The sequence below is a fragment of the Oncorhynchus mykiss genome, chromosome 8, assembly GCF_057628025.1.
Source record: "Oncorhynchus mykiss isolate SJ-2025 chromosome 8, ASM5762802v1, whole genome shotgun sequence".
NCBI classification, from domain to species: Eukaryota; Metazoa; Chordata; class Actinopteri; order Salmoniformes; family Salmonidae; genus Oncorhynchus; species Oncorhynchus mykiss.
Genome location: NC_143029.1, coordinates 54,799,199 through 54,823,105, shown reverse-complemented (window position 1 = coordinate 54,823,105; position 23,907 = coordinate 54,799,199). Strand labels below are relative to the sequence as shown.

The window sequence follows — 23,907 nt, the reverse complement described above, 5'->3', positions numbered from 1 at the left end:
AAAGCTACAATATCAAATACTTTCAAGCTTTCAACCTATTAAAAGGCACTCAGCATATTTATTTTACCAGAATGCCTTACCTACACAGGCCTGCCATGTGGGTCACTCACTCATATATATATAGGCCTACCCTATAGGCTTATTCCTCTCTTGCAGAAAAACAGAAAGCTTTCAGCTCTTTGTTTCTCTATGAACCTTTCTCAGTTTCTCATGAAGTCCCCGTAGGCCTGTACAGCTGTGAAAGCGAATGTATAAGAAGCTTTCATGTCATTTCTTCGAGCCATGGCAAACAGCAAACCATTTTCACTTTCCCGAAGAGTGGCGGGAAAGAGCTGTCCGCCCAGGCTCCCGCGAGACTGGCTGATGAGCAGTTCGATCAAGGTCACCCTGTCAATCATGCCAAGCGCTCTGCCACTGTAGCTCTACAAGCGGGAAGAAGGAATTCTGTCAATTCTCCTTGGCCAAATGAAGCGTAAAAGGGTAACATTCTCTTGGCGTCTTCCTTTTTTAAAGTATCCTAGACGGCTACTATGGTTGTCTGTTCTCATAAGTTAGATACGTTTTTTCCCCTACCATTTGACCAACTTCAGAAGACAGTGAAATGTTACATGGAAGAAAGAGGTTGTACTGATATTAAAAGTGTGAAACTGGTCTGCTGTCATTCCTGTCCGTGTGGCCTCCTGTCAACATAGAAAATGTAGGCTACCAACATGTTCTTATTTCTACCACAGTCCACAGAACACAATCCTTTAAAATACTAGGAATTTATTTAAAAGCCATCTGTAATAGCATTTCAGAATAATAAAAAAATTATGTAAAAAAGATATCATGTATTTCTTCAGTTAGATACACTACATATACAAAAGTATGTGGACACCGTTCAAATGAGTGGATTTCAGCCACACCTATTGCTGACGGATGTATCAAATCGGATGTATCAAAACGAGCACACAATCTCCATAGACAAACATGGACCAACTCCATATTAATGTCCATGATTTTGGAATGAGATGTTCGATGAGCAGGTCCACATACTTTTGACCATGAAGTTTATCTTGTTAAATGCAGCATGCATCACATATCAAGACAAAGTGCAAAAAATACCTTTTGGATTCAAAACACTAGGCCTACTGGAGTGAGAAGGCTCCCAAATATATGCTCTAACAGGAAATGTAAAAACATGCTAGGCAGACATTTCATACATCTTTAAAAACGACAACATTATGTCATTTTTTTCAAGCTAAAGTAACAGAGCGGTGCAATGCACTGGTACAGAATAGAGGCAGAAACTCCCAAACAGCAGTGCATGGGAGTGGCAAGGGAATGGGTATGGGCAAGTGGCAGATAGGTAAGGGGGTGGGTGGAGTTATGCATTTAGAACGCTGCACGGATTCTCTCCAGAGGGTCTGTTTCCCACATTTTGGGGTCCCAAGCCTGGAACCAGCCAGTGAAGGTTGGGGGTTCTGCCCCCTGTTTGATGGTGGAGATGGGCAGCCCTCTGCGTCCAGAGGGGTCTGAGTCCACATAGTCCTTAGCTAGAGAGGGAGATAGAGAGAGGGATGGGGAGAGAGAGAGAGGGATGGGGAGAGAGGGAGGGGGAGAGAGGAGGGGGGAGGGGTGGGAGAGAGAGGGAGTGGAGAGGGAAAGGGGGATAGAGAGGGAGGGAGGGAGGGAGGGAGGGAGGGAGGGAGGGAGGGAGGGAGGGAGGGAAAGGGGGATAGAGAGGGAGGGAGGGAGGGAGGGAGGGAGGGAGGGAGGGAGGGAAAGGGGGATAGAGAGGGAGGGAGCATTAACATTATTCCTGTATATTGACAGTCCAAGTCTCTAGTTAAAGAGAGAAACCAGAAATACAGTACTGTTATGTTATGTCACAAAAGGAACTCATATGCTTTGATCCAGAAAATATTTTTATGAAGGCCACAGAAAGTGAAGCTTTAACCATAGGCTGAAACCAATTTCAAGTTCAACTGTATGCAATGGTGAGCGTCGGAGGGAGAAAACAACCTTTTAGAAATATAAAGGTCATCCTTTGATTATATAGGTAGATACAATGAGCGTCATAAGATAACTCATGTTCTTCTTAATCAGTTGTGACCCCCGTCTGGATCCTAAGTAGGGGCCACTGTAAAAGTTTGTTTCTCTGCGTGTTCTCGTACCTATTTTGGGTGCTCCAGACCTCTCTTCCGCATTCGCATCGTTACCGATCCAGAGGAAGATCTGTTGGGAGGCCACACATGCTGTTAGCTTGTAGACTTTCAGATGCACTCTGCATTGTTTTTTGAGAGCAGAAGATGAACAAGCTTGTGAATTATGATTATGATGGGGGAGCTTCACTCACCTGGTCCCAGGTGTCCAGCAACATGACATCATCAGTGGCCAGGTCAGACTGTTGGAAGTCTCCAGGAACCTCTTCCACCTGGTGATTGGAGGATTCAAATACAGCACTGTGAAACATGGGCACATTGGACTTTTGCATTGTAGTATTCCACATTGTGTTACCTATGCAATGTTCTCTCCTTCTGAGTGACACTGAATTTCTCATTGGGGGTTGAATTGAGTAGTCATCTATCTATCCAAGCGAGCCACTACTATAGACACACTCAACAACACTCCCATCACTTACACTGAGGCATCCGGTCTTGTTGGAGCAGCCAAACAGGCGTGGAGGTTTGACCATGTTCTGCAGACCCTTGGAGGTCTGGTACTCCTTCTTTCCTCCAAGGGCAGACCAGAACCCAGCTAGGACAGGTAAGACCAGCATAGATTAATTTCATTGGTTCTTCGGAACTATCATGTTTTGTTGTGATATTAGCATGTGTGATGTTAACTCTGTCCTGTGTTGTTTTAGGGGCACATTTCAATTGTCTAAAGTTGTTTCCTCTCCTTGTAACCTTTCCTTCATCAACACTGATCTGAAAAAAAGTTAGATAGTCAAGCAAATACATGAGAGGAAGCCACCACCAAATAGCCTTTACCTATCCTGTGATTTCAGCCTAGTGTAGATGAAGGAGATAAGACAAGAAGAGGAAGACACATTGGACTATCAAGATGCACCCCACTAATACAATAAAGATGGAAAACTACATGGAATCCTTACCTGGCTCCTTGCCCTCAGACACATCACTGGCACTGCCACCCAGGATGCCCACCACATGCTTGGCGGCGGCCATTTCCTCCTCGCTGGCGCCCACCCCCCTCCACACAAACATGGCATCGGGAGATTTGAGCACAAACACGTCATTGGCATTCAGGAAGGAAGCGGAGGGCTCTACCTGACAGGGAGAAAAAGACAAGAGGTGTTCAGAAGTGGTCTGGTAAAATTTGAATCCTACTTCTTATCCTACACTGTTTCTATACTTCTACTATATTATAGTATTAGATGTTCTTCTAAGGGCCTGTCAATCCTCCACCCACACCGATGGTCATTATCTCAACTTTTTATTTTGTTTGTAATTTATTCAGAAGGGGGTTACAGCATATTGCTGTGGCGGTCATACAATTTTTTCAGACGGTTATTGTTCTCACGGTAATTGACCGTTAATTCATATAAACACATTCAGTATCACCAGGCCTCCACGCATACAAGCCACTGATGCGAGCCTTTGGAACATCTACATTGACAAAAGTCTAATAAAGCAATTTAATATACGCCATAACAATAAATCCATTCTTTATTTCAGGCAGGTCTAAAGAAACATTATGATATGAAGACAATGTATTTCCGAAGAACAGAATATGAGTTGGCCTCCTCTTTGTCTGGCTATGCGCCATGCCATAGGCTGTAGGCTTGTTTATTTAGCAGATAAGTTACGCTTATAAGTCCCATGTCATTATTTTATATTATATGATTTTACAGTAAGAAGAATATAATTGAACTTAGCTGAATAAAATAGAGAGGATATTTTTCCCATTCCAGAACGAGTGTGCAGATGAAGTGGCTAAATTGAGCATAAAAGTGCTCATTTGAAACAGGTCCTATGAGCTAGATTTTGAGTTATTTGGCATCTTTAGTTGTGAATGATACAAACCTTGGAACGTCGTAGAAATCAAAACATATATGGGCTGCATGATGCGACTATAGGCTACTGATGATTTGAGAAAGTCGCAAAAAAAGCATGCGCTCTGCTCCTTGCCTCAGGCTGCACATGTTGTTCTCTCATCAAGTGATCATATTTTCACCCATCAGACTATTCTCAATGTAATCTTATCTTTAATAATATGTCAAATTAGTTTAGTTTCAGAATGGACCATTATCAAATGGGCAAGAACAGGGGAAAAACGATGTCATCCATATGCACTCGAATAGCGAATGGAGGCCACTTTCCCGCCTGTTCGTTTTTCAATCATGCCAGGTAGGCTACTCCGGTTATTTCACCTCATGCATCAACCACGCTGGGCTACCGGTTATATTCCGACCGAACTCCATGCCATGGGCTCTCCAACCCTGCTCCTGCAGGTACCAGGTGCTTAATTTGGGAAACCAAGTGAAATATGTTCTGAAACATCAATAGCAACTAAACATATTTCATTAAACTGTTGCCAGCCCCTCTCTCTGCGCACTCGAGAATGGAATGAAGGAGAGAGGGCATGAGATGGAAACGCATGATGATGAGATATTCTGTAGCTAAAGGTAATGTGACAGCCTATTAATTCATTTAAAATATATTTTTTAAATCCCTATTACTAGGCTATTCCAAATCAAATACAAATTCACTATACTTGTAGGCTAACTCTATAAGCCGCACTGCACAATCAATGATCCAACAGCATCGCCTAGGCCTATTCAGTACGTTCTCTCCCAGACTCTTAAATAGGACGTTTGGAGCGTAGAATAAGGTAACCAGTCCATCCAATATGCATAACAATACAGTCCACAATCAAAGGCGATTACTAGAATTAGTTTGATTTTGAAGTATATTCTAGATCAATTATGTACGTAGGACATCTTAAATCGTTTTTTTATAGGTTTTTCTGACATGCGCAATATGTTATAGGCTATGTATTGTGTAATGGCACAATCAATATTTTAATTTCGGTATTATTTTGGGCATGGGCTCATATATACATAGGCATATGCGTATGCATAAGCTCTAATATGCGTTTGGATGTTTTGAATTAATCATCACCTTAAGAAGCCATTTGTCCATTTGGTTGTGTGAGGATTTAAAACAACATCCACAATGACCATGTGTTTCTTTCTTCAAATTGATCATCACAGTGAGGTGAGTTTTAAAAGAATGATACTGCGTTGATAAGTGTTTGGAACCTGATGGAGGGACAACAGAGCCCCGAGTACCAGGCCATTAGGACCTGATGAAGGTACAATATAGCCCTGAGTACCAGACCATTAGGACCTGATGGAGGAACAACAGAGCCCTGAGTACTAGGCCATTAGGACCTGATGAAGGTACAATATAGCCCTGAGTACCAGACCATTAGGACCTGATGGAGGGACAACAGAGCCCTGAGTACCAGACTATAAGGACCTGATGGAGGAACAACCGAGCCCTGAGTACCAGGCCATTAGGACCTGATGGAGGGACAATAGAGCCCCGAGTACCAGACTATTGGCGACCTGATGGTCATTAGCGAGATGGGTACTACCAAGCATGTCCAGAGTGCATAAAAGGAGATTACCGTTACTCAGCGGTCCCGTGGAATTTTACTGCGGTCATGACACATGACTGCCAGTGTGGCGGTAAAATGATTAACCCAACAGCCCTAGTTACGGGTACAGGTATAACATTCAAAGTCATATTAATTCAGATATATTCATATATTCAGTTATCATATTTGCATTTCATATTTTCACATATATTTTCTTGTACCGGTAAATAATATACCCCTGTTGAACCTGACCGGACTTATCTGTTCCTCTCCCTCACACATAGACACACTGAGAACTCACCTCTACAGCTCGTGTAGCGCGGGTGGAGGACTGCCGAATGTGGAAGAGTCGTGTGCTGCCAGTGCCCGTCTGTCCTCCTTTACGGGACGTTCCTCCAATGTGGACCATCATTGGCTTGCCCTGGAACAGGCTCATCAGGTGGGGGGGTTCCTGGCCCTGGGTCACACGCACCTGTAGGGGGAAATAGACAAACATGGACACATAGTGATGTAGATTAAGAAAAAACATTCTAAAGTGATGGGTCATTCTGTTGATTTAGTGAAAATTGAGGCAAAGGTTGCTTTCCTTAATATACCGAACTGTCACGATGTAACATTATGTGCCAATATGGTGGTACCCATTAAAATGTTAAACACAAAACTGCTTGAAACATCCAACTGGAAGCAAAACCAAGAGTGATTGCCCTCTGCTGGTCAGTATCAAAACCTTTCCACACAATTATTCCGTCTATAAAGACAGGACAAAGTGCATAAGAGACTCAATAATATGACCTTGTTTGCTAGAGACTGGATACCAACGCAGCAGCTGCCTTTGGCAAAAGATCATACATGCACAGGCAAACTGGATACAGTCTATCACAGTGCCATCCGTTTTGTAACCAAAGCCCCATATACCATCCACCACTGCGAACTGTATGCTCTCGTCAGCTGGCCCTCGCTACCCATTCGACGCCAGATCCACTGGCTCCAGGCCATCTATAAGTCTTTGCTAGGTAAAGCTCTGCCTTATCTCAGCTTACTGGTCACCATAACAACACCCACCCGTAGCACGCGCTCCAGCAGGTATATCTCACTGTTCATCCCCAAAGCCAACACCTCCTTTGGCCACCTTTCCTTACAGTTCTCTGCTGTCAATGACTGGAGCGAATTGCAAAAATCGCTGAAGCTGGAGACTTATATCTCCCTCACTAACTTTAAGCATCAGCTATCTGAGCAGCTCACCGATCGCTGCAGCTGTACACAGCCCATCTGTAAATGGCCCATCCAACTACCTACCTCATCCCCATATTGTTTTTATTTACTTTTTTTGCACTTTTGCACACCAGTATTTCTACTTCCACATCATCACCTGCACATCTATCACTCCAGTGTTAATTTCCTCAATTGTAATTACTTCGCTACTCTGGCCTATTTATTGCCTTACCTCCTTACTCCATTTGCACACACTGTATATAGATTTTTCAATTGTTATTGACTGTACTTTTGTTATCCCATGTGTAACTCGGTGTTGTTGTTTTTTGTCACACTGTTTTGCTTTATCTTGGCCAGGTCGCAGTTATAAATGAGAACTTGTTCTCAACTGGCCTACCTGGTTAATCATTTTTTATCATTTTTATTTTATTCGGCGTTATGAACCACAATAAGTGCAATGGCTTGACAACCTTTGAACTATTGACTGAAAGTGCTTTGTCCAGTGCCCTTACGAATAAAAATGCCACACCGTCATAGCTATTGACTGTGCTGTGCTATTGACACGGATTGCGTTGGGGACAGGAAGATGAGCTGGCGAGTAAAGAGACCCACCTGAACAGGGGCTCCTCCCATAGAGTCATCCAGCTTCACTGTCATGAAGGCAGAGGCAGCCAGCTCATCCTGGGTGCACTTCAGCCCCTGCCTGATACACACACACACACAAACCAACAAACATGTTAACCACACCGTATTGGGGCCTTCCAACAGGTATCAAATATGGGATAAAAGTATTGAGTCAGTTTGCCATGCTCATTTCAGATACATTTCAGATACAGGACACGTGGAAGTGTTTCAGAATATTCAAGAACAGGTTCGGGTTAGGTAAAATGCCCCCTTTGTGTAATTGATTTGTTGTACACAAACCTGGCGTCGATGTCATTTGAACTGTCCAGGTGCACAGTAGATGATTAGTCATTTGCACTCACTAGGTGTAAATAAATGATGTCATGTTTACAGCATAGTTGTGGATGATGTCATATGTACTGACCAGGTGTAGATGATGTGCTGCTCCCTGCCTCCCAGTCTGTAGCTGTAGAGGATGAGGTAACAGTCTCCTCCATAGAACTGGCCATAGGAGGAGGGATCCACAGCCACTTTATCACCATCCTCAACACGCCAGATCTGAAACCAAAGCAATAGTTAGGGGTGCTCAATCACAATATCATTTTCAACATTATGTTGCTGCCCTGATTTGTTCTGAAAGTGCCCAGCACCCTGACTGCTGCTTCAAAACCTTGTATTTGCCTGGACTTTCCTAAATTTAAGATAGAAACACAGTAAAGTCCAAAGACTTAGTTCAGGGGTCTGAAACGTTCGGGTGGTGGGCCAGATCCGGCCCACAAGCCGATATAATACGGCCCGTGGTTGTCTATGTAAATATAAACAGACAGACCCTGGGAAAAATTAGTTTGAGACCCTTGACTTAGTTATTTCCATTGTAGTCCAGTATTATGTGTTTTACCTGGACTTTGCCTTTACCATCATCCACCATGCCATGCTGGGCGGCCATGTTTTTGTTGGAGTGGAGGGTGGAGGCGTCGAAGGGCACTTGCTCCACCTTGGCAATGCGGCCTATGCTGTAGGCCTTACTGGGACCTGTGGTCTGGTCCTTGTCCTTCCAGTCACTGAAGAACTGCTTGAAAAGAGTGGTCTCGCCTCCTGCTGGAAGTACCTGGATCTGCAGGGCCGAAGAAGAAACGCACATTTTTTTTGTTTGCCATAAACCACAAATTCATCTCACGTTCGTTCCAATAGCTGAGTGATAAATGAGACTTGGAATTATGGTTATGTGAAACTATCAATCTTTCTTTATATTCAAAAGTTGAAGTCACTTTTTTGTTTGTTGAAAGTGGACATGGCTAACAACATTTGGACCATTTCCATTGCCTGAGCAAGACCTAGGAATGGTCCAAATGTTTTTTTCAAAATGAAACTTCCCGTTATTCCATCAGTGTACCTGTGTCTTATCGGAGTAGCCCTTCTCTTTGATGAACTTCTGCGCTGCAGACATGGCTGCTTTACGTTCTGATGTGTTGGCCTTGGGTCCTGTGATGGGGAAACAGATAGGGATGCTGAATCATCAACCCAACTCAACGCGACTCTTAAAAAAAATAACAGACGATCGCGAAAACAAATACGTAAAGAGAGAACTCTGAAAAGAATGCTGTAAAACATTACACGTTGAGGTAGCCATTTATGCCCCGAAACTATTTTTTAACCAGACGGAGCCGTTTCCCCAGAAGTGACATATTTTCCGATAATCGACTTGCCTCGTCGAAGTGCGTCACATAATGATCAATATCCTGGCAAATGTTTCGAAAGCAGAGTGGAGAGGAGAAGAGTAGCCTACCTTTCCATACGAAGACGTTCTTGTCCACTCCGTTGTCCAGGATGTAGCACTCCTCAGCGGTCAGCATGGCCTGTTTGAAGGGGCTGGAGGAGGCCACCGACGACGACTTCATAGAGCCAGAGGCATCGGAGATCTACAAAACACAGGGATTAGATATCAACAGACACATACTCATCCTGTACATATGTTGACAGTACTCCCTTGAAAAGCAATGTGTTCTTCTCTACGGATTCCCATGTATAAATAAGGGATCAATATGGAATCAACAAATAGATACAACATCAGAGATCTACAATGTACGTCAATAAGCTTGAGAGATCAACAATACGTGAGAACTGAAATGGATAACACCATAATCAAGAGAAGAGAACAATAAGATAAGAACAATGGCAAATCATGATGCTGATGCTAAACAGCAAAGTGCAGTAACATCAGTTACCATGTAGAGGGCACCCTTCTTCCTGTTGGAGGTGTCCACCTTCTCATCATCGGGTGTGCCAGGGGGGATACTGGGTTTGGGCCCCAGAGCCTATGAGGATCCAACATGGAAGATTAGCTTCATACAGAAACACAGAGAATCCTTGTTCCTGGCCCCATGCATGGCCAGTCTCTCTTTTCTCTCTCTTATTCACGTTCTCTATCTCTCTCCCCCTTTTTATTTATAATTTTCTCTCTCGTTAGTCTTAGAGACAATTGCCATATACTTGTTTGGGGGGGGGGGGGGGGGGGCGCAGTTTAGCAAAAGGCTAAGGCATAGAAGTGGCACAGGGTACAAAAAAAGGCATTTGTACCCATCTGCATTTCCACGGTGAAAGCGATTTCAATAACCAGGAAACGCCTAAAAAATGTATAGCGCCATTTTATGATATGTTATACAGTAATTACCACGTCCAATGATGAATATTTGAATGTTGTTTGAATGTTACTTGGATACTGTACGTGTATAAGTATGATTGATTTTCTTGTGTGTGTGTGTGTTGGTACATGCATGCATGCATGCGTGTCTGTCTGTCTGTCTGTCTGTCTGTCTGTCTGTCTGTCTGTGTGTCTGTGTGTGTGTGTGTGTGTGTGTGTGTGTCCCTATCCTTCACCTCAGTAAGTGCCTGTGGCTCAGCCCCATCCTCCACCATGTGGAGTTTGGCCCTGCCGTTCCTCTCGTTGTCCCTGATGTCAATGGCCACCTGGGAGGCCTTCAGACGCTCAAAACGGTTACACTCACTGCCACACCACTGGTAGATATCCTGAGGAAGAGGTAGAGTAGAGAAGATGAGGAACTAAAAGGTTTAGCTAGCTTTCCATTGTCACCTAGTTACATGTCTTTTCGATGCCTAAGGGATCTATACGTGTATTGAATTTCAGCTATGTGATTTCTGGTTTACATAATTTTTGCTTCTGCATGTTACTTAGCTATAGCCCTTCAGGCTTGAACTCCTATTCTGAGATGCCTAACTTGAAATGTTATGCAAATAATCATTGACGTCAATGCATGATTTACACAGAGATGTGAGGTGCTGTAAATATGTGTTCAGGTTAATGGTGATCATTTCACCAATTCTACCGACTACAGAGTCCCTTCAATGGTGTAGCCACATCATTTTGCTCATTATATAACTTAGCTAAAAGCTCTGACTCTAGCTTTCAAATACCAACACCTACATCATCATTCAAAAGGTTTTAGAACACCTACTCATTCAAGGGTTTTTCTTAATTTGTACTATTTTCTACATTCTATAATAATAGTGAAGACATCAAAACTATGAAATAACACAATATGGAATCATGTAGTAACCAAACAAATCAAAATATATATTTTATATTTAAGATTCTTCAAATAGCCACCCCTTTGCACACTCTTGGCATTCTCTCAACTAGCTTCATCTGGAATGCTTTTCCAGCAGTCTTGAAGGAGTTCCCAAATATGCTGAGCACTTGTTGGCTGCTTTTCCTTCACTCTGCGGTCCAACTCGTTCCAAACTACAGTGCCTTGCGAAAGTATTCGGCCCCCTTGAACTTTGCGACCTTTTGCCACATTACAGGCTTCAAACATAAAGATATAAAACTGTATTTTTTGTGAAGAATCAACAACAAGTGGGACACAATCATGAAGTGGAATGACATTTATTGGATATTTCAAACTTTTTTAACAAATCAAAAACTGAAAAATTGGGCGTGCAAAATTATTCAGCCCCTTTACTTTCAGTGCAGCAAACTCTCTCCAGAAGTTCAGTGAGGATCTCTGAATGATCCAATGTTGACCTAAATGACTAATGATGATAAATACAATCCACCTGTGTGTAATCAAGTCTCCGTATAAATGCACCTGCACTGTGATAGTCTCAGAGGTCCGTTAAAAGCGCAGAGAGCATCATGAAGAACAAGGAACACACCAGGCAGGTCCGAGATACTGTTGTGAAGAAGTTTAAAGCCGGATTTGGATACAAAAAGATTTCCCAAGCTTTAAACATCCCAAGGAGCACTGTGCAAGCGATAATATTGAAATGGAAGGAGTATCAGACCACTGCAAATCTACCAAGACCTGGCCGTCCCTCTAAACTTTCAGCTCATACAAGGAGAAGACTGATCAGAGATGCAGCCAAGAGGCCCATGATCACTCTGGATGAACTGCAGAGATCTACAGCTGAGGTGGGAGACTCTGTCCATAGGACAACAATCAGTCGTATATTGCACAAATCTGGCCTTTATGGAAGAGTGGCAAGAAGAAAGCCATTTCTTAAAGATATCCATAAAAAGTGTCGTTTAAAGTTTGCCACAAGACACCTGGGAGACACACCAAACATGTGGAAGAAGGTGCTCTGGTCAGATGAAACCAAAATGGAACTTTTTGGCAACAATGCAAAACGTTATGTTTGGCGTAAAAGCAACACAGCTGAACACACCATCCCCACTGTCAAACATGGTGGTGGCAGCATCATGGTTTGGGCCTGCTTTTCTTCAGCAGGGACAGGGAAGATGGTTAAAATTGATGGGAAGATGGATGGAGCCAAATACAGGACCATTCTGGAAGAAAACCTGATGGAGTCTGCAAAAGACCTGAGACTGGGACGGAGATTTGTCTTCCAACAAGACAATGATCCAAAACATAAAGCAAAATCTACAATGGAATGGTTCAAAAATAAACATATCCAGGTGTTAGAATGGCCAAGTCAAAGTCCAGACCTGAATCCAATCGAGAATCTGTGGAAAGAACTGAAAACTGCTGTTCACAAATGCTCTCCATCCAACCTCACTGAGCTCGAGCTGTTTTGCAAGTAGGAATGGGAAAAAAATTCAGTCTCTCGATGTGCAAAACTGATAGAGACATACCCCAAGCGACTTGCAGCTGTAATCGCAGCAAAAGGTGGCGCTACAAAGTATTAACTTAAGGGGGCTGAATAATTTTGCACGCCCAATTTTTCAGTTTTTGATTTGTTAAAAAAGTTTGAAATATCCAATAAATGTCGTTCCACTTCATGATTGTGTCCCACTTGTTGTTGATTCTTCACAAAAAAATACAGTTTTATATCTTTATGTTTGAAGCCTGTAATGTGGCAAAAGGTCGCAAAGTTCAAGGGGGCCGAATACTTTCGCAAGGCACTGTATCTCAATTTGGTTGAGGTCGGGGGATTGAGGAGGCCATTTCATCTGATAAGGCACCCCATCACACTCCTTCTTGGTAAAATATCCCTCTTCTCCTCTGAAGAGTTGATGTTGAGATGTGTCTGTTACTTGAACTCTGTGAAGCATTTATTTGGGGCTCATTTATATGAGGCTGGTAACTATAGTGAACTTATCCTCTGCAGCAGAGGTAACTCTGGGTCTTCCATTCCTGTGGTGGTCCTCATGAGAGCCAGTTTCATCATAGCGCTTGATGATTTGTGCGACTGCACTTGAAGAAACTTTCAAAGTTCTTGACATTTTCTGTATTGACTGACCTTCATGTCTTAAAGAGATGATGGACTGTCGTTTCTCTTTGCTTATTTGAGCTGTTCTTGACATAATATGGACTTGGTCTTTTACCAAATAGGGTTATCTTCTCTATACCCCCTACCTTGTCACAACACAACTGACTGTTCAAACACATTAAGAAGGAAAGAAATTCCACAAATTAACTTTTAAGAAGGCACACCTGTTAATTGAAATACATTCCAGGTGACTACCTCATGAAGCTGGTTGAGAGAATGCCGAGAGTGTGCAAAGCTGACATCAAGGCAAAGGTTGGCTATTTAAAGAATCTCAAATATAAAATATATTTTGATTTGTTTAACACTTTTTTTGGTACTACATGATTCCATATGTGTTATTTCATATTTTTGATGTCTTTGCTATTATTCTACAATAGTAAAAATAAAGAAAAAACTTTTTAATGAGTAGGTGTTCTAAAACTTTTGATCGGTAGTGTATATACACAGGTCTACATTTCACCAAGGCTGTACTGCGTAGACGAGAGTTACCTTTCCCAGGTCCACGATAAAGCAGTCTCCCTGGTTGAAGCTAGCCCAGGACAGGGCCACCTCTGTGGCTCGGATGGCCCGCCTCCCCTTGATGTGCAACAGGCGCTTCACGCTCATGTCATTGGTCACGACGTGTTGGAAGCCTGAGGCCACACCCCCTTGCTGTGATGGGAGGGGTAAAATTAGGTGAAAGGGTGAAGAGGAGATCAGAGTCTTTTTTTCCTGGTGGGTCTCTCGATAAACTAGGGTACCAGTGAGTGTTTCTTGTAGTGGACAACTGTTTGGAGCTGTTAGAAAGTCATTAGTAATCATTTGCCTTTTTTTTCTCATGTGAATACATTAAGATATAAAGAGGTGACATAGATTCATTCAATATAATTCACGAGTTGAATCAAAACCTATGTTTAAACACCACCTTTCTTTCCTTACATTTATCATACTGCTGTTTGTCATTATATCATATACTAAGCATTTAACAATTGAATTACACATCGAATGACAAAATCCATGATATTGCTGTTGGACTCCTTCTTGTATGGCGATCTCGGAAGTATATCCCTATGTCACGGTGTGAAAACAGTTTTCATGGGAACACATATCACAAACAATGTATGCATTGCAAAATCAAATGCCTCCAACAGAAAGAATATTGTAACTTTAACCAGATGAATCAAACAAAAATCAATCCTGTCATCAAAGGGGTTCTTTAATTGTTACGCATAACAGTTGTTTGATGCACATTTGATGTCTAGCTCTTTAGTTATGTGGGGCAATTACCGTGCAACATCAGCCATTTCAGGAAAGGATTTTCTGAATGAGAATCAAGTGATATACAGCTGGTGTCAGTGGAGACCAGTCATTCAGGAGGGCAAGTGGAGCGGAGCCTGTTTTGAGCCACATGTTTTTTTATTGGTCTTGCCTGGGGGGGGCGTGCCTGTTTTGAGCCACACGTTTTTTTATTGGTCTTGCCTGGGGGGGCGGAGCCTGTTTTGCATCTTCTTTTGGCATTAATACATGTCACATTTCAGTTTGCAAACAATGTCACACAAAAAAAACACTACCATTCAAAAGTTTGGGGTCACTTAAAAATGTCCTTGTTTTTGAAAGAAAAGCACATTTTTTTGTCCATTAAAATAGCATCAAATTGATCAGAAATACAGCGTAGATATTGTTAATGTTGTAAATGACTATTGTAGCTGGAATATCTACGTAGGCGTACAGAGGCCCATTATCAGCAACCATCACTCCTGTGTTCAAATGGCACGTTGTGTTAGCTAATCCAAGTTAATCATTTTAAATCATTTTAAATTGATTTAAATCATTTTAAATTGATCATTAGAAAACCCTCATTCACGGGGACACTATGTCACCTCCAAGTCTAAGGGTGGACTTATAAAATTCTAGCCCCTTGGGTGATGCCATAGAGTTACATTAGAAGCGCCCATCCAAGAAGGCTCAAGGTCATTGGCCACAGATAAAATGACGTCAAATCGCGTTATATCTACAGTAGCTTTGATTGGACTGTCAACATCATACTTTCCAAATCTTAGCTAGCAGTCATCATTATCATCACGAATCAAGTTGACAATCTACTGGCAAATCCTTTTTAATCCTTGTCATATGAAGAGAAATAATGACGAGATATTATAGATAAAACGTATCGGTGCTCATCGGCCATTGGACATAAACATTACACAACAAGTTGGAAATCGCAAATTCAACAATGAGTGGTTTGGAAGGAATCTGTGAGTTCAAGACAACTGGGAACTCGGGAAAACAAGCTACTAATGGGAAAATACGGAATCGGGAATTGTAAATGAGGAACTCAGGCCTCTTTCTAGAGCTATGATCTGAAGATCACTGATTTTTTCCAGAGATCCCAGTTGTCTTGAAAGCACCATAAATCCAGAAAATGCCAGACTTTGATGACAAAGTTTGATGACTAAATTTGCCCACGAAGCACCGCCACACTACCTTCCTGTTCAACCGCTACCTTCCTGTGAGCACAGCACAACAAGGTGAGTCCAAAAATGTATTGTATGCTGTTGCATGAATGATGTAATATGCCAGGGAGATATGTCTGTAGCTAAGAAAGTAATACTAAGTGTATGTTGTGTAGTAAGCTGTTAGTAGCCCATTTGCCTCACCCTAATAATTTGGTCTATTTTCCCCTCTTAATATCGCCTACTGTTCTGACTTGGTGGTGCACATGTTTTTGAGAAATGTAATCATAGAATATTGTAAGAGCTTTCATTGTTTGCTTATATGCCCCCTTTATTTATCCTATGATTCAGACTTGGTGTACAGGGAGAACACTGTAAGAACGGCCCATGTTCTGAATTCTATCGCTGTACATTTCAAAAGTGCTGAACAAATAGTTATATTGACTAGCGTCCGTCCTAGTTCGCTCATTAATGTCGATATCAAAATGACGGATTGCCTCTTATCCGCTCAGGGAAAGTTATTTTCATTAAATAAACACACACAGTGATTTATTAGACATGCAGCGATGATAAAAAAAAAGTTTTACAAAGACTGCTTGGGGGCTTTAATAGTTGAATCTCAATTGCATTTTCTTCATTAGTCGCATCCGCACTCCTTCTCAAAACCCATTGGATGAGAAGGTCAGAGGTCCTTCCCTTATTTCCCCCATTCCTCACCTACCTCTCAAAGCACATTGGGAGAGAGGAGTGAAGGTTCCTCCCCTCAGGCTGCAATGCACTTTCAAGAGCATTAATTTGTCGTTTTTAGACACAGACTTTGCCAGATATGAATATAAAGACAGATTTCCGTTTGCAAATCATAGATATGACTGTCCAAACTACAATTTAACTCAAATCATTTTAGGTTTCCACCATTGATAATTATTGTTTTTTCTTTTCCTCTTAAGGGAATTCAAAGCTTGTTGTCATGTGGCTATTAATGAAATTCCCAAAATGAGAAACAGATCCAGTCTGAGGAAGAGAGGTTCTCCTGAGAAAAACAGAGAACTTTCCATGGCATAGATGCAGCAGGAAGGAATGTTTTATGACTGCAGGGTAACAAAGACCTCAGATATTCAGCCCTAGCTTCTCTCTCTCTCTTATGCTCTCTCTCTCCCTCAAGGACACAGTGTGCAACTCTAAAATAGAAGGAAGTTTCCAGTTTCCAATGGTAAACAAAAATGGTTCAATTACTGTGATCTTTACTGTGGCTTTTGTGGAAACATAAAACAGATGGTGAGAGGAACAACAAGGGGCAAAACTCTCAAACCCCATGGTTGTAGTATTATAACAGAGATGTTACTGTATTACAGGCCACTACGACCAACCCCTCTTGCCCTAACCCTTACCTTTCTAAAAAACCACTTCCTTATCATCAACTGACTGCTCTCATTCAAAACGTCTGCTCTCATTCAAAATGTCTGCTCTCATTCAAAATGTCTGCTCTCATTCAAAATGTCTGCTCTCATTCAAAATGTCTGCTCTCATTCAAAATGACTGCTCTCATGCAAAATGACTGCTCTCATGCAAAATGTCTGCTCTCATTCAAAATGTCTGCTCTCGTTCAAAATGACTGCTCTCAATCAAAATGACTGCTCTCATTCAAAATGACTGCTCTCATTCAAAATGACTAATATCATTCAAATGACTGCTCTCATTCCAAATGTCTGCTCTCATTCAAAATGTCTGCTCTCATTCCAAATGTCTGCTCTCATTCAAAATGTCTGCTCTCATTCAAAATGACTGCTCTCATTCAAAATGACTGCTCTCATTTAAAATGTCTGCTCTCATTCCAAATGTCTGCTCTCATTCAAAATGACTGCTCTCATTCAAAATGTCTGCTCTCATTCCAAATGTCTGCTCTCATGCAAAATGACTGCTCTAATTCAAAATGTCTGCTCTCATTCCAAATGTCTGCTCTCATTCAAAATGTCTGCTCTCATTCAAAATGACTGCTCTCATTCAAAATGACTGCTCTCATTCAAAATGACTGCTCTCATTCCAAATGTCTGCTCTCATTCAAAATGACTAATATCATTCAAATGTCTGCTCTCATTCAAATGACTGCTCTCATTCAAATGACTGCTCTCATTCAAATGACTGCTCTCATTCAAATGACTGCTCTCATTCAAATAACTGCTCTCATTCAAAATGTCATTAGTGGACCATACATTGGAAAATAGTTGCTCTCCCAACTCATATCTGTCTGATTGTTAGTTGAAAGCGACTGACCTTGTACTTGATGCCAGACTTGAAGTAGCCCATGAAGGTGATGGACTCATTGTTCTGGACCTCTCTGAACTGGACCGGCCCTCCACCCAGGAAGTCATCCAGCTGCGTGGCAAAGATGGCAGCCGCTCCGCTCTCATCCTGAGAACACTCATCACCTGGAGAAAAGAAAGAGAAGAGGAGAGAAAGTGAGACATCATTGACAAGAGAAATTGCTAAAATCATGCACAGACCAAAGACTTGCTTCCAAGCATTTATTCAAAGTGTTCTCATTTGAACCGCGGAGTATAGTCTGGTGACGGCCGGTTTTGGTTCTGGACAATTCTTTAGAGATTGCTCCAAGCTAACGGAATGAGACTTCATGCCAAAGTTTACATACAAATAATGAGTACAAGAAAATGCCTATAGTAGAACTGGTTTGATCAGATCCACCAAGGTCCAGTCAATCCTTTATTACGGGTAAACGTTGCTGTGGTTGGGCCCTAGGGCTCCAACATGGGGTTAAACCGTGGTGGGTGGAGATGTTCGCCATTTTGCATTGACCCCTCTCAGGTCTCGAACGGGGGGATAGAGGGGATAGAGAATGTCAGATCTGTAATGTCAGCACCACAGTAAAGAAATGAAGCCTTGTTAGTAAGGTACCACATAAACATGTCCAGACCCATCTGTCTATTGTGAGTGGGTAATGACTACCCGGAACTGGTATGCCATGTGCGGCTCGGCACGCACACTGGGTTCACTCTGGTTTGTCTTGTTGTGAAGTCAAACTGACAAACTAGAAGTTTATAGCAGAGGAGAGATGGAGGGAAGGGAAGACAGCGAGAGAGAAAGAGAGACAGAGAGAGAGAGAAGCAAGGAAATGAGAGGAGAGAGAGTTTTCTAATTTGATGTGGGCTTTCTTTGAAGATAAGTGTACTTGTATGTAGCCTACCATGCCCCGAAAGATCTTTAGCCAATTGAATTAAGCTAATAGACAAGACAGGAAAGCAAGAGGGCAAATAGATTTACACAAATACATTTCACACATGAGTGCGAGTACAAGGAAGGAGAGTTTCAACATAACTGTTATCGCAACACAACATTGCCAAAGCATCATAGTGATGTGTGTTGCTGGGAATGCTTTTTCATGTGGTCACCTCACTTCAAACCAAGTGTGAGAAAACGGAACATTTTCTGCACAAGCAATACCTACTATATATAGATTTACCAAAGTGTCTACATCTAAATTGACCACAGCTAAAGGGTGTTACTGTTTACACACATACACACTCTGAAAAAGTCACATTTTCTACGTGTAACTCATGATTGGGAAAGAACACGACTTCCGCTCTTATTGAAATTCATACGGGTGTACTTCAGAGGAGGCTGGTAGGAGGAGCTATAGGAGGACGGGCTCACTGTAATGTCTGGAATGGAATCAATGAAATGGTCCCAAACACATCTAGCGCATGGAAACAACGTGCTTGACTCGGTTCCATCGATTCCATTCCAACCATTCCAATGAGTCCATCCTCCTATAGCTCCCCCCACCAGCCTCCTCTGTTGTATTTGTCTGTGGGAATATCTATAACCGATCCATATGTCCATACTAGTCTGTCTGTGTCATGTCTGCCGTTGACCCAGATCCAATAACTCCTCTCTTTCTCAAAGTAACCATTGACCTAAGAAGACTGGACGAAAGCAAGTCCTCCACTACATAGCTTTCACTACTACATAGCCTCCACTACATAGCTTTCTCAAGTCCAGTCCATCTCTGATCAGTAGTTACTTTGAGGAATGTGAGTATTATCAAAGCATGTGAGCTGGGGGGGGTCAGTGACATTTCTTCAACATCTAAAGAAATGGCTGTTAAGAGCCTAGTAGGTGTAGTGTGTGTGTGTGTGTGTGTGTGTGTGTGTGTGTGTGTGTGTGTGTGTGTGTCTTACCCATCCACATGTGTATGTAGTGGGAGGGGGCTGCGGTGGTGTAGAGGAGGATGTACGCGTCTCCTGTGAAAAAGTTGCCGTGTAGAGCCTTGGGGACTGGCCTCAGGTCCATGTTCTCAATACGCCACACCTGCAGCCCTGTCTCCTTCCCAGCGGCCACAAATTCCTTGTGGGACACCATGATGGCTCTGAGAGGAAGAGAGAACATGATCGTATCTCAATGTTCCTCAAAAATGGTGACAGTTTCTCATTTCTAACCTTTACCGTCACTGTTTTCATCGTTGCATTGTCTGTTGTAATTTGACTGCATATGCCATCTTTTAAATGAAAAAGACAGGATTTTAAAGAGAAATGGACAGAGAATGAGAGAAAAAGAGAGAGCGAGAGAGCGAGAGAGAGAGAGGAGTGAGAGAGAGGCAGACCTGTCATAAATGTTGTTTAGGGAACAAAAGTTATCGCCTATCTCAACAGGACCTCAGGTAGGGTTTGTTAGTCTAGGGTTGTAGTAGTCAACTAACAACGGTCATTACTGAGGTTATAAATACCCATGTTATCTTGACCACCTAGTTGATCATTTTTTGAGAAGCGATTATATTTGAAGCCCTAGATACCGAAAGCATTAACACAACTCTATATGTGAAAATGTGCTACTTCCTCTGAAAGTAGTGGTGGCCTACTACAAAGAAATTAGATTGGTATCACAGGCGCACAGGACAAGATTATGGTGACATAAACCTGGCTTCAGTATGCTTTCTTTACATTTAAATGACACAAGGACGATGAGGGAGACTAATTTAAGTTTAAAATTACATGTTTTTATTTGGGTTATGTATGCTACGGGATACACATGGTATTCACTGTCCAACAAAATGCTTACTTACAGGTTCCTTCTCGACAATGCAACGACAATAAGAATTAATACAATATAAGAATACGAACATAAAGAAAATGGTTCAGATTAAACTGAAAATAGAAGCAAAGATAATTATGAAACCACTACTTTGACTGATGCATTTCACATCAGCGATGTTATTGTATGATAACTGTAAAACCAATCATTACACATCATTACACTGTAAAACCAAGTGTTTAGGATCTGAACACATAATTAAACACTTTTCTGTAACACTGGGAAGGTATTGTAAATTTAAATGAAAGCCTGTCACAGTGTTTAGATTGTAAACACCAGAACATATTTATTTGCTGTGTGACTTTTTAATCACATGAACACAGTACAAGGCATTAGGATTTTAAACACTAAACACTGGGGGTGTTGTTTGAACACTGTATGATGTAAAAACCCTGTATATTTGCATATTTCCCAGCATGCCTTTATAGTGAACGTGAAAGATCACTTCTCCTGTTCTCCTGGTTGGAAACTGACTCAAAAAATCTGCATATCATTTTTAATCTTGCATTCTCAACACCTGTGTTTAAGATGAGAACACGTATTGGCAAATATTAATGCTTATTGTTTCAGTTTTAAAGACTGAGATTTAGGTTATAAACATGTAAAACCATGAAACATGTGACACTGTAGAAATAGTGCGCTCCTCTACCAGTAACCTCAGCTATCTGTGCTTGCCTGTGTATGAATGAACTGGCTGTCTGGTTCTGCTCGGACGAGATAGACGAGAAACTATCTTTGCACTCAAATCAACAACACCAAGGGATAATGCAAATGTGTTAGGTGAGATATGATAACTATCTACTGAACATAAATTTGGTTGTCACTGTGCATGACCAAATATTAAAATACATTTCTCTCTCACACAGACACAGACCGAGAATCTGAGACACACGCACACACACCCACACCCACACACAACTCAATGATGACAATTTTCTCTTCCAGGGAATGTGTTGTATAACTGACGCAGCCTATGCCTGGAAATTATATCAAGCCTAGTAACAAGTTGTCCGTGCACGACTCTCTTTCACTATGACTGACCGATTTACACAACTGGTAAAATAAAGGCATTAGTTTGGCTTTTAGACAACTACAAAAAGCAATAAGCAGTTGAAGAGATCATGTTTCAGTCGATTTCGGTTCAAATTTAGGCTACAAGAGAGGAATAGAGCGAAAGCACGATCAGTCTCACATATGGATTCATGTGAAACTTTGCGCAAAACTGTTGAAGAATGAAGGCCAAACTTCAACAGGCCTACAACATATATTGCGCACGAGAATTTTGACAAAACTCGATATAAATCTATGCGTTATACAGTTTCCATATGGACCTTTGCAGGTTCAAACAAGAGGTCAGGCAACAACGAATAAAAGTCAACCAAATTATAATTAAAAATGCATTAATTAATATAAAAAGTAACTCACCGCTTGACAGATGTAAAACGGAGGGTACGAGAATGTGTGTTGAGCGAGCAGATGTGGACGCGTATGCGACTTCTCTTCCAGAGGCAAAGAGCCTTGTTAATTGCTTGTGGGAGGGTTTAGCCGTTTATGGGAGCACCCTACTGACCCCCCCCCCCCCCCCCCCCCCCCCCCCCCCCACACACACACACACACACAGACACACACAGACACGCACGCACGCACACACACACACACACAAGGAAGGAGGCTGTGCAGCCAGTAAATGGTCAAGGTCAGAAACAAGCATGTAATTCTCCTTCTGTAACTTTTCGACTTGAGTGACTTGCAGCTCTTTGGTCAGAGCCAACTGAAACAGTATAGACCAACTAAATCTTATTTTGAGATAAAGGAAATTGACATCATGAGCTGCTTCCTGGACTGGGGTAATATTTAGGCTGTGTTTGAGGGACTTCCCTTCCCACTAGAGGTAGCATACAGATTATGACTTTGGGTAGCCTATAACCCAATAGCCTATAACCCACTACCTATAATCCAACGCCCCCCCCCCCCCTACCCCCCCCCCCCACACACACACACACACACACAGTAACCAGTTCAGTTAGTCAAACAAACACACAGAAACCATTCCCCCAAATCAAGCCTAAAAGTATGTTACCAGCTCACACCCACTGACCCTCTCTCTCTCTCTCCCTCTGTATAAAGGGCTATACGTGGAACCCAAAAGGATTCTGCCTGGAACCAAAAAGGGTTATTCAAAGGGTTCTATTGGGGACAGCCGAAGAACCCTTAAAGGTTCTAGATAGCTCCTTTTTTTGTGTGTGTGAAGAGATGTTTACACACTAAGATTCCCAACGTTCACACTAGAAGTGAGTAATAGGAGAGATATGTGCCTTGCACTGGTTGTGAAGTGCTATATAGCATGTGTTCCTGTGAATGAGGGTATACAACCCACAGGAGGAGCAAACCCACACAAAGGCATGGTAAACTAAAACAGATGCTATGGGAAAGTAGCTGGTCAACGCCAGTAAGAGATTTTCAGTTCCCTGGCTCAACCAAAAGACAATCCTCTCAGAATGGCCTCTGAAGATACCAAAAACTCAAAGAGCTGAAGGCTTCACAGTGAAAGGATGACTCACCAAACTTAGCTCCAAATTCAATTTAACTTTCTGAGAACTGGCTGTTCTTAAAGACTCCCTCCTGATCTGCAGTGATTGCAGTCTGTCTGGTAGAAACTCCCTCTGAAGTTTTTTTTTAATTTATTTTTTTTAAAAATTGGACCAGTTGATTTAATAATGACTGGAACATTCCGCAAAATAGTCTGCATCAGCTTTTACCATGGTCATTTCAGGACCAGTGAATTGCATTCCTATTCAGAAAGTCTGTGTCCAATTCAACATAACCCACATGCTGGTGATAAGAGATATGCTGTACAGAGGTTTGATAGACTGATAATGGGTACATATGCAAATTCGACCCGTTTCAGTGAAACCACAGGAAGCGAATGTCCCAAAACAACCCAAAACATGTATCTACACAGCAACCAGCAATAGGGGAAACATCTGTGCTACTGTCTTTGTGTTTGATATCCGATTAGAAGAGGAAGTACTTTTGTCTCTCACGATAGCCTCACTATGACAGTGATGGCTGCGGAGCTGTCACAGAGAAAGCTCACTGTCTTTGAAGCACGAGGGGAAAGTGATGTCACTGCAGGACTGGGTGGCAGTCGCCTGGCTGACCGGAATGTAGTGTGCCACAC

The 23,907-nt window shown here is 42.1% G+C and overlaps 1 protein-coding gene across 1 annotated transcript; it reads right to left on the bottom strand.

The window, feature by feature from the left end:
- Positions 1 to 748: 748 nt before the first annotated feature.
- On the bottom strand, positions 749 to 22,700 carry scinlb (scinderin like b). The gene is made up of 17 exons (XM_021612921.3): positions 22,152 to 22,700; positions 19,817 to 20,004; positions 17,895 to 18,049; positions 13,681 to 13,842; positions 10,321 to 10,470; positions 9,669 to 9,758; positions 9,230 to 9,362; positions 8,837 to 8,925; positions 8,342 to 8,557; positions 7,868 to 8,001; positions 7,432 to 7,522; positions 5,909 to 6,079; positions 3,098 to 3,272; positions 2,624 to 2,739; positions 2,339 to 2,416; positions 2,157 to 2,217; positions 749 to 1,535 (listed from the first exon to the last, which is right to left on the bottom strand). The coding sequence occupies exons 2-17, from the start codon at positions 19,995 to 19,997 to the stop codon at positions 1,375 to 1,377; spliced, it is 2,163 nt and encodes a 720-aa protein (XP_021468596.2). The 5' UTR covers positions 19,998 to 20,004; positions 22,152 to 22,700; the 3' UTR covers positions 749 to 1,374.
- Positions 22,701 to 23,907: the final 1,207 nt, after the last annotated feature.